The 14,636-nt window shown below is 39.2% G+C and overlaps 1 protein-coding gene across 1 annotated transcript in view; it reads right to left on the bottom strand.

Annotated features, from left to right (window-relative positions):
* Positions 1-12,986, bottom strand: part of si:dkey-112m2.1 (transmembrane protein 132D) — a 104,608-nt gene extending 91,622 nt beyond the window's left edge. The window contains exon 1 of the mRNA XM_017491974.3: positions 12,076-12,986. Coding sequence (XP_017347463.2) covers positions 12,076-12,986 — 911 coding nt within the window. The remainder of the gene's footprint in view (positions 1-12,075) is intronic.
* Positions 12,987-14,636: the final 1,650 nt, after the last annotated feature.

Here is a 14,636-nt window from a genome sequence, read left to right as displayed (position 1 = left end):
TTTTCTGCCTCCTGTGGGAGTTTAGCCATAATTGTTTGTCGAGCAACAGTTGTCCAGTTGCCCAGATGCATTATTCATCCCTCCTCGTAGAAACAAGTGGCAGAGCGAAATCGCTCTCTACTGTAGGTGTGTCCTTGCAGAGATGACAGACAGAGGAGTAACTGAATAACTGAATTACTGCAGGTGGGAGGTTTTGACTTCATTGTAAACATCCTCAGAACTCAGCGCTAACCTCTGAGACACCTCGGAGCAACTGCACAGAAGAGCACAGGGGTGTACCGTTCTCCAGCTCTGATGAACGGAGCTGGTGCGGTTCCACCGGCTGCTCTCGGCAATGTGGAATGAGGTTTTGTGGTCCCCCGGCGCCCATTTTTGCTGCATTCCATTTTATTATTTGCTAATGGCTCAGCGGTGCTGGGAATAAATCAATTTGGGTTTGATCTTTAAAGCCAGCGCATCAGTGAGCACATTATACTGATTCGCACTTCATTATGTGCAGCACTGAACAACTGCTTCGGCAGGTGATTGCTGGACCACCATCGCCACAGGCAGCTCTGTGTGTGTGTGTGTGTGTGTGTGTGTGTGTGTGTGTGTGTGTGTGTGTGTGTGTGTGTTAAACAATGATTGATGATGAAAATGTTTGAGTAATGTCCTTCCATGTACAACAAATTTTTTATATTTTTTCTCTCAAAAATTAAATAAATAAGAAAAATAGATAGATAGATAGATAGATAGATAGATAGATAGATAGATAGATAGATAGATAATGAACTATAAATAATAACAACAACAACAACAACAACAATAATAATAATAATAATAGCAACGATGATGATGATAATAATAATAATAATAATATTAATAATGGTAATAATAACAACAATAATAATAATAATGATGATAATGATAATAATAATAATAATAATAATAATAATAATAATAATAATAAGGATAATAATTAGCATTATTGTGGTTATTGTTATAATAAATAATTAATATTAACAATAATAATGATGACGATGATGATGCTGATAATAATAATAACAATAATAATAGTAATAGCAACAACAATGATAGTAATAATAATAGTAATAATTAATATAATAACAATACATAATGATAATGATGACGATGATAATAATAATAATAATAGTACTACTACTACTACTACTACTAATAATAATAATAATAATAATAATAATAATAATAATAATAATGGTAATAATAATAATTCACCTTTCTAACAATCAAGATCACTGTACAAAAATCTCAGACTACTTAATAATCTTTTTTTAAAGGAGGAAGAAAAAAGAGAGAGAGAGAAAAAACTTTTTTTCAGCACATCATCTTTTCTTCCTGCTTTCAACTCTTCCAAGATTTTGAAAAAGTATCTAGAGATATATTTTTTTATTATTTACTTGCAGACCTTTTTGTTATCAGAAAATTAGATTTTAGGATTTAATTTTTTTTTAAAAATTTTTTACACTTTTCCACTTCCACAGTTTGCTTTCCTGGCCTAGAACTTCTTCAACTTTTTAATGAAGTTTTTTAAAAGATTGACATCAAAAGATGTCAGACATGAGAAAATCCTCACCTCTGCTGTTGAAAAGATGGCGATTTACATTCATCGAGTGAAAAAAATATTATTGTCACAAAATCTACACAGTGTCCCAAAAGTCTCCATACAGCGGGGACTGTGTTTCCCAGCACCACGTCGCTTCGTGGACGTCCACTTCATCTTTTTTAATTTATTAATAAGTTTGGCGACAGTGTCGTGTGTGACATGGTCGCCATGTTTCCTGTTAAAGTCCATCGCAACCTTGTGACAGCTTCCCGATCCAGCCATGAGACTGATTTCAATACGTTCTTCTTTTGTCAAAGGCGTTCTTAAAGGCTATTTGAAAATATAAACTAAGAATGAAAATTTTCCCCAATGCATGGAGGCTTTAGGGACACTCAGGAAGCTGTGGTCAGAGCACAGGGTCAGCCATGATACAGCGCCCCTGGAGCAGAGAGGGTTAAGGGCCTTGCTCAAGGGCCCAACAGTGGCAGCTTGGCAGTGCTGGGGCTTGAACCCCGGTGTAATGATAGGGGTAATAATACACAAATGTTGATATGAAATTCGATATGATTTCGATATGGTGTGGTCTGGATATGATTTTAATTTTTTGATACAGTAAAAATAAGCATTGCCTGAAAATGTATCTTAGAGGTCCATTTTGAGTTGATGTTTGAGTTGAAAACATTCAACATGATCAAAGTAATAATAACAAAATTACAAATGTATAACACTGAATATCACACAGATCATGCAGTTGCATGAGAAAAATAGACGTGAAGTGGAGGTTTGGAGTGTGTTATTCTGCTTATACTACAGCAATTTCCAATGATTACATATGTTTAATTTATTAAAGCTTTGTAGATAGATATAATGTTATGGAAGTCTGAGAGACAATATAGTCCCTGTCCCCCCCCCCCCTCTCTCTCTCTTAAAGAACACAGCTCATCATTTTACCTTTTTGACCTTTTACCTTTCCTATGCTGGGTAGCTTTGCAAATCACTATGACTGTTACAAAGCATTGACGCACACGATTCCTTTCATACATCTTAAATAACTGACCCCTAACAAAGTGTGACCACGTCGACTATTATAAGTTTTTCTTTGTTAGACGACAACATGCATTTCAAAATCTGTTTATTATTCGTCTTAGATTATGTGGGGTATCTGCCCTAGAAGTCCCTGTGTAAGAGCTGTTACTTCTTCCTTCGGCTGCTCCCATTACAGCCAGCGAATTATCCGTCCTCATTATGGGAATCCGGTTTTATGATCCGCATATTCGAGTTGGCACAGGTTTTAGGCTGGATGCCCTTCCTGATGTAATCCTCCTGTTTAATCCGGGCTTGAGACTGGCACTCAGAGTGCACTAGCTTGTGCAACCCCAATGACTGGGTTTTGGTGCCCAGCATGGGGCTCAATCCGACGATCTTTAGATTAAGAGACTCATGCTCTACCGACTGAGCCGGGCACGTGTGTGAGCTGTTACTATAGTAACAATAACATGTTCGAATGAGAGGATTGATCATATAAATGGTTCATCTTAGCTCTTCAACATAATGCACGCTTTCTGACTAACGACATTCGAGAATTTAACACTGCTGTACCAATAAAGTGTGTGTGTTGCCGGTGTGCAGAGTTGCCAGGTCAGAGCAAAATTACCACTCCGGCTACATCTCAGAAACTGCGTAAAAAGACCTGAGATCAGCACAATAAATCAGGACTTGGAAATGGAGTTGGAAACCACTTCACTGTGGTGCAACTCATTTCTGATTTATTTTTTCAAAACTAGCCCAATTTGGAGGGGACAAAATGCAACCCTGGCATCCTTGCAAGTGTGACTCATAGGGGGGCATGTCTGACGCATGGGCACTCCCTGCTGTGAAAGTCACACAGCTCCCTGTGCCATAACTTGTACTATTACAGTCCTAGAAATTGAGTGTCCATTATACACCTTTCTATATGTTTGTGACTTACTGAAACTTACGGATTTCCCTTTGAGTGATTATTATTGTGATTATTATTAGTAGTAGTAGTAATAGTAGTAACAAACATATCTAGAGACTCCAGTCCAGGTTACATTGTGTTATATTTGCGTTTTCTCTCTCTTGTTTCCTCCTTCTATTTCTCAAATTGTCCCCGTCTTTCTCCCTACAACTCTATTTCTGTGTCTTTAATTCTATTTATTATTTTCCTTTCACTTTTTCTGTGATATAAGCAGATGGAATAAAGAAAAAATAGGGAAACAGAAAGAAAAAAGAGAAAGAATGAGGACAAAGTAATGGAGTATACAAGGAATCTTCAGTGTGCACCTGCACACCGTGTGTGTGTGTGTGTGTGTGTGCGCGCGTGTGTCCGTGCGTGCATGCGTGTGTGTTAAAGCAGAGCTCTATATGTCCCTGGTTGGAAGTGTGTGTTTCAGTGCAGCATTGTGTGGGGACTTTTTGTTTCCGCTGTGGGACTGAGCCACAGGATTATCACACGGACGAGTGCAGAAGACAACAGACTGAGACAAACACACATGTTGCATCACAGTTGCAATATTTTGCCAAAGCCTCAGAATGAAGTGGTGCTTTCTCAAAATATAACGCAGGCATGTATGAAGAGTAGCATGGTCTGATATGAACTTTACTCTCCACCTATGACTTGTTTTCTTCATCTTATACCACAACTTTCATATTTATAACGAACAACACGTTGTACATTTTTATCTGTTTATGGTTACATTTAATGTCGTGAATGTCCGTAAAACAAATTGTACCTATGTCATAACAGCTATAAAGAGTTGTTTCATCACCAGTCTCTTTTTTCTCTCTCCCTTGAGGTTAAGACAAAAAAAGCACACAGTCTGTCGTTCATGTTACCAATAAACCACAAAGCAAAAGCTGTCATGAAACTAAAAGTTACAGCTTTACTGACTGTTACAAAACACTGACACTGGAGACTCCTTCCTTAAATGCTAAATAAATGTCTCCTTATAGAAAACTTCTCCATACAAACCATCATATATATTATCTGTTTACTTGGAATGTCATCCATATTATAGAAACCATAACATACTACAATAAGTCTATTAATATACTGTAAGCCTGTGATTTGCAGCTGCACTACTGTCAAAGCTGCTGTCATAAAAAAAATTTCAACACCTTCTGATCAATCAGAATCCACAATAACAGCATAGTGTATTATAAATAAATAATAACAGGAAAACCATTAAACCAGATGAATAAGGAAAATATATACAGTGCATACACAAATACCCTCACCAAACACTTTATTAGGAACACTGTACTAATACTGGGTGGGGCCTGTTTTTGCTCTCGAAACAGACTCAATTCTTTGTGGCATGGATTCCACAAGATGGTGGAAACATATCTTTGAGATTCTGGTCCATGTAGATATGATTGCATCATGCAATTCCTGCACTTTCATGCTGTGAATCTCCCTTTCTACCACATCCCAAAGGTGTTCTGTTGGATTCAGACCCAGTGACTGAGAAGGCCACTGAAGAACACTGATCTCATTGTCATGTTCATGGAACCAGTTTGAGACGACTTTGGTGCGTTATCATGCTGGAAGAAGCCATTAGAAGATGAGTAAATTGTGGTAGTGAAGGAATGCACATGGTCAGCAAGAATACTCAAATAGGCTGTGACAATCAACCGATGATTGATTGGTATTAACAGGCCCAAAGTGTGCCAAGAAAACATTCCCCACACCATTACACAACCTCCACCTGCCTGGATTGTTGACACAAGGCAGGTTGGGAACATGGATTCATGCTGTTAGCACCAAATTCTGACCCTATCATCTGTGTGCGTCAACAGAAATCAAGATTGATCTGACCAGGTTATGTTTTTCCAGTCTTCAGCTGTCCAGTTTTGGTGAGCCTGTGCCCACTGTAGCCTCAGCTTGTCATGGCCCCCAGTGACAATTCCACCTTTGGCCACTAGAGGGCACCCTGACTGTCCTTGTAGAACATCTTCATCTGTTGTTTGTTATTTTCCCTGCTTGATTAGTGCTCTATTTAAGTTCCTTGTGTTCTATCTTTGTTTGCTGGAGCATTAATGCAAGTCAGGTTACTTTTGTGTTTGGTTCTCTTTTTGCTTTTGTTCATTTAATGTGTTTTGATTAATTAGTACTTTTTCTTAGGGTTTATTTTCTAGTCCCTGAGTTTCAGATATGCTGGTTCCTAGAGTGTCTTTCCTCGTGTTTGTTTTCCTCAGCCTGTTTCCCTGTGTCTGTCTTCAATAAAGAAGTTCTGCATGTGCATTCGTCTCCCTGGACTCTCCCCTGTGACACAGCTTTCTGTTCTTGGCTGACAGAAGTGGAACCCGACGTGGTCTTCTGCTGTTGTATCCCATCTGCCTCAAGGTTCAATGTGTTGTGCATTCTGAGAAGCTTTTCTGATCACTGCAATTCTACAGAGTGGTCATCTGAGTTACCGTAGCCTTTCTGTCATCTCAAACCAATCTGGTTATTCTCTGTTGACCTCTCTCATCAACAAGGCATTCCATCTGCAGAACTGCCACTCACTGGGTGTTTTTTCTATAGTGCTACATTCCGAGTAAATTCTAGAGGCTGTTGAGTGTGTGTGTGTGTGTGGGTGTGTGTGTATGTGTATGAAAATTCCAGGAGATCAGCAGTTATTCAAATACTCAAAACAACCTGTCTTGTACCAGCAATCATGCCATTGTCGAGATCACATTTTTCCCCCATTCTTTGGGGTGATATGAACATTTACTCGAAGCTGTTGGCCTGTGTCAGCATGATTTTATGCATTGCACTGCTGCCACATGATTGGCTGATTAGAAAATTGCATGAATGAATAGGTATACAGGTGTTCCTACTAAAGTGCTCTGAGTGTACAAATTTTCAGTCCTTAAAAATATCCCCCCTCCCTTTTTTTTTCAGACGGAGATGGACCAGACAGTTCTATATGTATGGTGTTATCGGATGGTTCTGGGATTACTGGATGTGATAAGAGATTAAATAATTGTAAAAATCCGAAAGAGCAGATGATGGTTTAATTCCCTTCTGCATCAAGGCCTGAACTTCAACCATCCACGACTCCACTGATAGCCACAATGAGGACATGTCTTTAAACATAGCTCACGGCCGATTATCTTCTTTTTCCAGAAATGTCCAACGTGATTAAAATGAGTTTTCTATCTTTTTTGGGGCTATGTTGATTAAAAAGCCCTGGGCACTGGTGTAATTGCGTTTGATGAATATTCAAACCCAGATATACATAAAGCCAGATTTTAATATTTTTAATGTTTGACATTGAGCCTTCATATAGGAAAACCTTTAGCATAAAATTAATTTTAGATTAATCTAATTTTAGCTGCTTAGGGACAGAGAATGTTCTGCTGTGAGGGAAAGACTGATTTAGATGACTGAATCTGACAAAACATTTCTAAAATATTCATAAGAATCTAATATGAGTTCTGTAGCTGAACACCTAGTCAGTATCTTGAGCTCCCCTAAGCTCTTTGGAGACTGCCACCTGGCCCCATCTCTAAGGCCATTAACCTGGCTCCACCCCCTCAGTTTTCTGGAGCTATACTACCTGCCACACCTCCTCAGATCTCTGGAGCCACCCACCTGCCCCTGTTTGTTAATTCTTTAGAATCATATACCTGGCCCGTTGCCTTTGCCCTCTGGAGACACACCTGGCCATGTTTTGTCAACTTTAGAGCCATATAACTGGCCCCACCCCCTCAGCTCTCTGGAGCCACCCACCTATCCCTGTACACTGCCTCCTAGATCTACCTCGCCCAGCTCTCTCACTGATCCAAATACATCTATATGGCCCCAGGCTTTCAGTGTTTTAAACCCATCTCTCTGACCCTGCCCCCTAGACCAGATGTATTTAATGTACCAGCTGTATTCCACCCACAGTTTGAATAACTCTATGAATGTACCAGATGTATTCCACCCACAGTTTGTTTCTCAAGGTTTCTCAAGGTTCTAAATCCATTTATTTCACCCTACACCTTCAATGTTTTAAACCCATTTCTCTGACCCTGACCCCTTAGCACTCTAGAGCCATCTTCCTGGATCCACTCACTCAGGTTTCTAAACCCATACACCTGCCCCCTCCCTCTCAGACGTCTAGGGCTCTACACTTGGTCAGACCCCCTGAGCTGTCGGGTCTCAGGATGAGATGTTTCAGTTTAAACCCTTCACCCGCAACATAACCAGCATTTTGTAAACATTGTATAAAAGCAGTAATATTAAGTGCAACATAAATATTGTATGTATAATGTATGAATAATGAATGAAAATTGAATGAATCACATTTTTTAACACAGTGTTTATAATTATAAATGATTTAAAATCTTTTTTGTGTCTTCTGTTTACTCTGTTATTTAATTTATCCCAGAGGCTAATGTCGCTAGCAAGTAATGGAAATCTGTGACCAAAAATATTGGCCTCACATGGCCGAGTGGATTTTTATTATATATTCAGCAAAAAAAAAAAAAAAAGAAACGTCCCTTTTTCAGGAGACTGTATTTCAAAGATAATTTTGTAAAATCCAAATAAGCTTTTCAGATTTTTATTGGAAAAGGGTTTAAACGATGTTTTTCATGCTTGTTCAGTGACCCATAAACAATTATTGCACATGCACCTGTGGAACAGTCATTAAAACACTAACAGTTTACAGGCGCTAGGCGATTAAGGTCACAGTTACAATAACTTAGGACACTAAAGAGACCTTTCTACTGACTGAAAACACCAGATGAAACATGCCTAGGGTTCCTGCTCACCTGCGTGAACATGCCATAGACCTGCTGCAGGAGGCATGAGGACTGCAGATGTGGCCAGAGCAATAAACTGCAATGTCTGTAATGTAAGACGCCTAAGACGGTGCTACAGGGAGAGAGGAAGGACAGCTGATCGTCCTTGCAGTGGAAAATTACATGTAACCGTGTGTCCCCCCAGACGTGATCGAGAATTTGCAGATGCCTTGGTGGAAGAGTGGAGTAATATCTCACAGCAAGAACTGACCAATCTGCTGCAGTCCATGAGGAGGAGATGCACTGTAGTACTTAAAGCAGCTGGTGACCACCAGATACTGACTGTTACTTGTAATATTGATGACCCCCCCCCCCCCCCTTTTCAGGGATTCATTATTCCATTTCTGTTTGTCAAATATCTGTGAAACCTCTTCAGTTTATGTCTCAGTTGTTGAGTGTTTTTATGTTAATACATATATTTACACATGTTACGAAATTTGCTGGAAATAAAAGCAGCTGAATGTGAAAGGATGTTACTTTTTTTGCTCAGTATGTATTTTTAAATTTATATAACAATTTTATTATCATTACTTGCAGCTTCTTGCTAAAATTCCACCTCCAAAACTTATGATATATGTTCATTTTCAGTCTCTCTGTGTTACTGTGCGTAATGACATGGTCATGGTTATAAAAGTACTGACAATATCCATGTTACTGTAAGTTATGACATACTTACATTAGTCTAAATGTAATATGCTCATGTGTTAGGGTCTTTACAGTCTAAAATAAAAACACCTACAGTGTTAATGTGATTTATAAGAGGAGACATGCATGTTGGTTTTTCTTGAAGCAGATCCAATTCAGGGAAGCTTATGGTGAGGATCGCCCCAGATTATCACTGCTCGGCTGATGATGAGATCTAGCTGTAGGAGCGCATACACACGCACACACGCACATTTTCTCCACATATCTACAGCCGGATAAAATAAATTAAAAATGTAAAAAAAAAAAAAAAAATTTTAAATTAAAAAAAAAAACCACTTTAAAAACAACTTCCATATCATCAGCACCCAGCTGTCTAGTTGAAAAAAATAATAATACACAAGCTGGAGTCCAGCCTGAGATGAGAACAGAGCAAGACCTCCTATCTCCTGTCTCCTGTGAGGACTTCACAAAAGACATTTAGTCACTGTTGCACGAATGCAGAGATGAGACCGAACCCTTTTGGAAGATCTAATCATCAGAAAAGGTGAACACATGTGCTCGGCTAAGGGGAGAAAAAAACTACAGAGAAGACCAACATCGGTGCAGATTTCTAAAAAAAAATTTTTTAAAAAGCCTGCACTTAACCATATTACAAACCCATGTTAAAACTCTCTCTGAGTGGATTCAACATAGGGTAAAAACAAAAAAGCTGAATTTGTGCTTCATTATTTCTGATTCTCAATCTGATTCCAAATCCTAACAGCAGCTACGTTCAATGTTACAGTAAAAGTTAAGCAAAAACAAAACAGGAAAAGTACACAATTTGACATTTTGCTAAAAAAATTTGGATATCAGAAAAGACATGTTCGGTGTTTAATGTGTGCTTCTTTAAATCATACACTAATCCTCAACAACATCATTAGTTTAAATAAAATATCAAATTCAATTTCTTTTAAGTCTTGAAATTTTATTGCTACAGATTTTCTGATTTCCCTTATTTCTCTGTTTCTTTGAAGCGAGATATACAGTGGTGCTTGAAAGTTTGTGAACCCTTTAGAATCAGATTTTCATACAAGTCATAAAAATAGATAAAGGGAACCTAGTTAAACAAATGAGACAAAAGTATTATACTTGGTCATTTATTTATTGAGGGAGGAAAATGATCCAATATTACATAAATGTGATTGACAGAAGTATGTGAACCTCCAGAATAAGCCGTTCATTTGAAGGTGAAATTAATTTGAGTCGTGTTTTCAGTCAATGGGATGACAGTCAAGTGTGACTGAGCGCCCTGTTTTATTTAAAGAACAGGGATCTATGAAAGTGTGATCTATACAACACATTTTTGTAGAAGTGTATCATGGCATGAACAAAGGAGATTTCTGAGGACCTCAGAAAAAGAGTTGTTGATGCTCATCAGGCTGGAAAACGCTACAAAACCATCTCTGAGTTTGGACGCCACATTCAGATAGACTGTGCACAAATGGATGAAATTCAAGATCATTGTTAACCCTACCTCGAAGTGGTCGACAAACAAAGATCACTCTAAGAGCAAGATATGTAATAATCCACGAGGTCACAAAGGAACTCAGGGTAACTTCTAAGCAACTAAAGGCCTCTCTCACATTGGATAATGTTAAGGTTTATGAGTCCACCATCAGGCGAACACTGAATAATGGTGTGCATGGCAGTGTTGCAAGGAGAAAGCCACTGCTCTCCAAAAAGGAACATTTCTGCCCATATGTATTTGCTGAAGAGCAAGTGGACAAGCCAGAAAGCTATTGGGAAAATGTTTTGTTGATGGATGAGAACAAAATAGATATTTTCAGTTTAAATGAGAAGCGTTATGTTAGGAGAATGGTTTTGGGCCTGTTTTGCTGCATCTAGGCCAGGACATCTTGCCATCATTGATGGAACAATGAATTCTAAATTATACCTGCAAATTCTAAAGGAAAAGGTCAGGACATCTGTCTGAGAACTGAATCTCAAAAGAAACTGGGTCATGCAGCAAGACCTAAGCACACAAGTCGTTCTACCAAAGAATGGCTAAAGGAGAATAAAGTTAATGTTTTGGAATAGCCAAGTCAATGCCCTGAATTGAATAGAACCCACCAACATCCCAGTGTTGAAACTGTTCTGTACTGAGGAATGGGCTAGTATTCCTCAAAACTGATGTGCAGGACTGAACAACAGTTACCGAAAATGTTTAGTTGCATTTACTGCTGCACAAAGGGGGTCACACCAGATACTGAAAGCGAAGGTGCACATACTTTTGTCACTCACAGATATGTAATATTGGATCTTTTTCCTCAATAAATAAATTACCAAATATAATATGTTTGTATCATTTGTTTAATTTGGTTCTCTTTACCTACTTTTAGGACTTGTGTGAAAATCTGATGATATTTTAGGTCATATTTAAGCAGAAATGTAGGAAATTCTAAAGGGTTCACAAACTTTCAAGCACCACTGTATATTCAAAAGTTAATGGATACATTAACAACCCCCATATACTCACAGAGCTGATATATGTTTAAAAGGAGAACATCAGGGTACCTACTGAGAGTAAAATCACTTGAAGTTCATCATCATTCATCTGAGACAAAAGCAGTTAAGCTATAAGCTAATGCTCATACTGCCCAACAAATTGGCTGAATTCAGGGAACAGTGCCGGTAATGATTTAGATTGGGAGGTGTGAGGAAGAACAACAAGATATGAATATTAATTCCTCATACACTTATTTACACGAAGGTTGGCTGTCTGCTGTCGTTCCACAAAACTCTTATAAATCTTATTAGGGCTTAAAAAAAGTCCCTTACTTTTAAGTCACATCAGATAAAAGGTCAACACAATTCGCACCACAGCAAAACAACACAAAACAACTTTCAATTGTTTTATTTATAGCGATGAACTAATCGTTAATATTAAGCGTTAAAAGATAACTGCGGTTCTGTCATGCTGTTGCTTATCCGGGCCTTGTAATTTTATGCAAATGGACCATTACAATTTTTATTTGAATACCCCTGCCCTACTCAAAAACTAATGCAAAGCAACAGAACAGGTCTCTCACCTGAGGGTGAAGATCTCCACCGATGAAAGAGCAGAAGTAGCCAGGAAGACCGACACTGTCTCCCTTTGGCTGATAGGCCTGGAAGGCACCATCAACACAAAGTTCCTGTCCAGGCGAAGCTCGGAGAGTGGCTGAAACAGACGTACACTGCCAATCCTCCGCATGGGCGTAGGCCCTGAAAAGTACCCAGCCGGCCCCTGTGACTCAGAGTGGATGGCACGTGCCTTACGGGAACTTTCCGGGTCGCATTCACCAGTTTCAGTGGACTGTACCTTGTAGTAGAGCTCCACAGGGGTGCCTTCAGTTTGAGGTGCTCTTTGTCTCCCAGGCACCACGCTAGGTGGGCTGAACCAGCTGGGCAGCGGCTCCAGTTCGGCCACGCAAAGCCCCAGTTCCCCTTTCAAATGACACATGCCTCGAACCTCCTGCGTCTCATGAAAAGCAAACATCCGGATGCAAGGGAGACGGTCCATGGTGCTGTAGTCGTCCCAGTCTCGGCCTACGATGTAGAACAAGACCTGAACCTTGGGCCAGCTGAGGTGGATGCGCTCGCTTATGATGAAGGTCTGAATCTTCCAGTTAAAAGTGAAAAGTGGAGAGGAAGATGAAGAAGATGAAGACAAAGAAGATGTTGTTGGGTTGTTGAAGATCCCAGGATCAAGGAGTTCCATGGGTACGGGCTGCTGCACAGAGAAGGGTCCATAACTAGCATTGACCACAGGGTTCCTCCTGGCCTGCTGGATGAAGAAGAGCTCTGTGCGTCCCTGTAGACTGGAGTTCCTCATGATGTCTTGGTTGGCCTCCTTGAGGAAGAAGGCAAGCTCCGCGTTCAGCACCTGGTACTGCACCGGCAGGTATGTAGGCACGGCGCCAAATCTTGGCAGACCCTCCAGCAACAGTCGGCCATCCATCACTGCCAAGTAGAAAAGAAGACAGGGAGAGACATCACTCATCTTTTCCATTATACTCACTTCCTCTGCAATAAGACCTTTAACCCAAGATCTGAAGTGCAGCAGCTGCTCAGATCCTCATACCACGCTGCAAACTGAGAGTTATTTATCTCTGACATTGTGCACTGTCTGCTGGCCCACTTTCCGAAACAGACTGAATCATTATCGAGCTGGAGCAGTGCTCCACAGATATTTGGGCTGGTTGAGGCTCCTGAGAGTCCCTATTGATTTTGCTTCACTTATTCAGGGTGAAAGAGAGGTGCAGGAGATTTGTGAAGGCTAGGGTCACAGACACTGATTGTCCACTCAGAGAACAACATAGATATCATGATAAAGCATCGCCTGAAAGTTCTACATAGATTGTTTAACTTTTAAGTGTGGACTCAACCGACAACACTTCAGATTCCACAGAGTTTAAAGTTTAATTTTAATTTGAAACAAAATAGTGATTACAATCTTGATTTCTTAATTTGGGAGTATTTTTAGGGATCTGTAGGAATATCCAGTGTGCATCTAAAATCCCATAATGCACTGCTCAGGGTTTGTATCCAAATAATGCACCCATAGTCTGTCTCTAATATAATCAGGGGTGGAAAGTAACCAACTACACATACTCTTGTTACAATACTTGAGTACATGGCTCACTGTAACTTATACATTCATTTTTGATCACCATTACAGACACAGATAATAATTCTTTAATTAACTTTAATTAACACAAAGCCACTGGTCAGAAAATGATTTTCTGATATTTTATAAGCACCTAGTTAATATATCTAAATGCTGCTACAGCCTGTACGTAATGCTCAGGATAATGTTTAATGAGCATCTTCGCAAAATAGCTAACCATGCTGCTAGAAACTTGTATGAATTAACATGAGCAAGCTAGCTACTGTAGCAAGCTAATGACCGCTGTGTGTAAATACTAAAATTAGCCAACGTTAGCTAATATTATACTAACCACTGTGGGTAAATACTAAAATTAGCCAACGTGAGCTAACGTTATGCTAACCACTGTGGGTAAATACTAAAATTAGCCAACGTGAGCTAACGTTATGCTAACCGCTGTGTGTAAATACTAAAATGAGCCGAAGCGAGCTAAGGTTATGCTAACTGCTATGTGTAAACACTAACGTTTTTGTTTGCTAGCAAGTGAGCGTTATTTATTCCTAATGATGTGTTCATTCTTAGTACTCTGAGGACAATTTCCATTTGCATGATTTCATTGCTCTTGGTAACAATAGATCAAATATGTGGCACATTGAATTAGTTGCTTGCCAATTGTATGATTGTGCTTGAGTTTTTCACATAGCCAGTTATTCAATCTCATTAATAACATATTCAGAGGAAAGTTCGGTTTGTCTGTTTTCATTTATATCTATGTGCTTCTGTCAATTTGGTTCATTTTGTCGATCTGAATTATGAATTAACACAGTATTGTGTGGTATCGTGATACTACTTGGCAACATTCTTCAGCTGGTATAGTATCGGAAGATATGTTAACGGTATCATGACAACCCTACTGTAGTAGCAGTACTTTTACTCGAGTCATTGCATTTTGTAATCCTTCCACTACTTGCATTCTTTACACAATGCACTGCACTGAGTTGA

The sequence above is a fragment of the Ictalurus punctatus genome, chromosome 18 (genome assembly GCF_001660625.3).
Source record: "Ictalurus punctatus breed USDA103 chromosome 18, Coco_2.0, whole genome shotgun sequence".
Taxonomy (NCBI): domain Eukaryota; kingdom Metazoa; phylum Chordata; class Actinopteri; order Siluriformes; family Ictaluridae; genus Ictalurus; species Ictalurus punctatus.
Note: the sequence above shows the minus strand (reverse complement) of the source record. Positions and strands in the feature narration are given on the sequence as shown.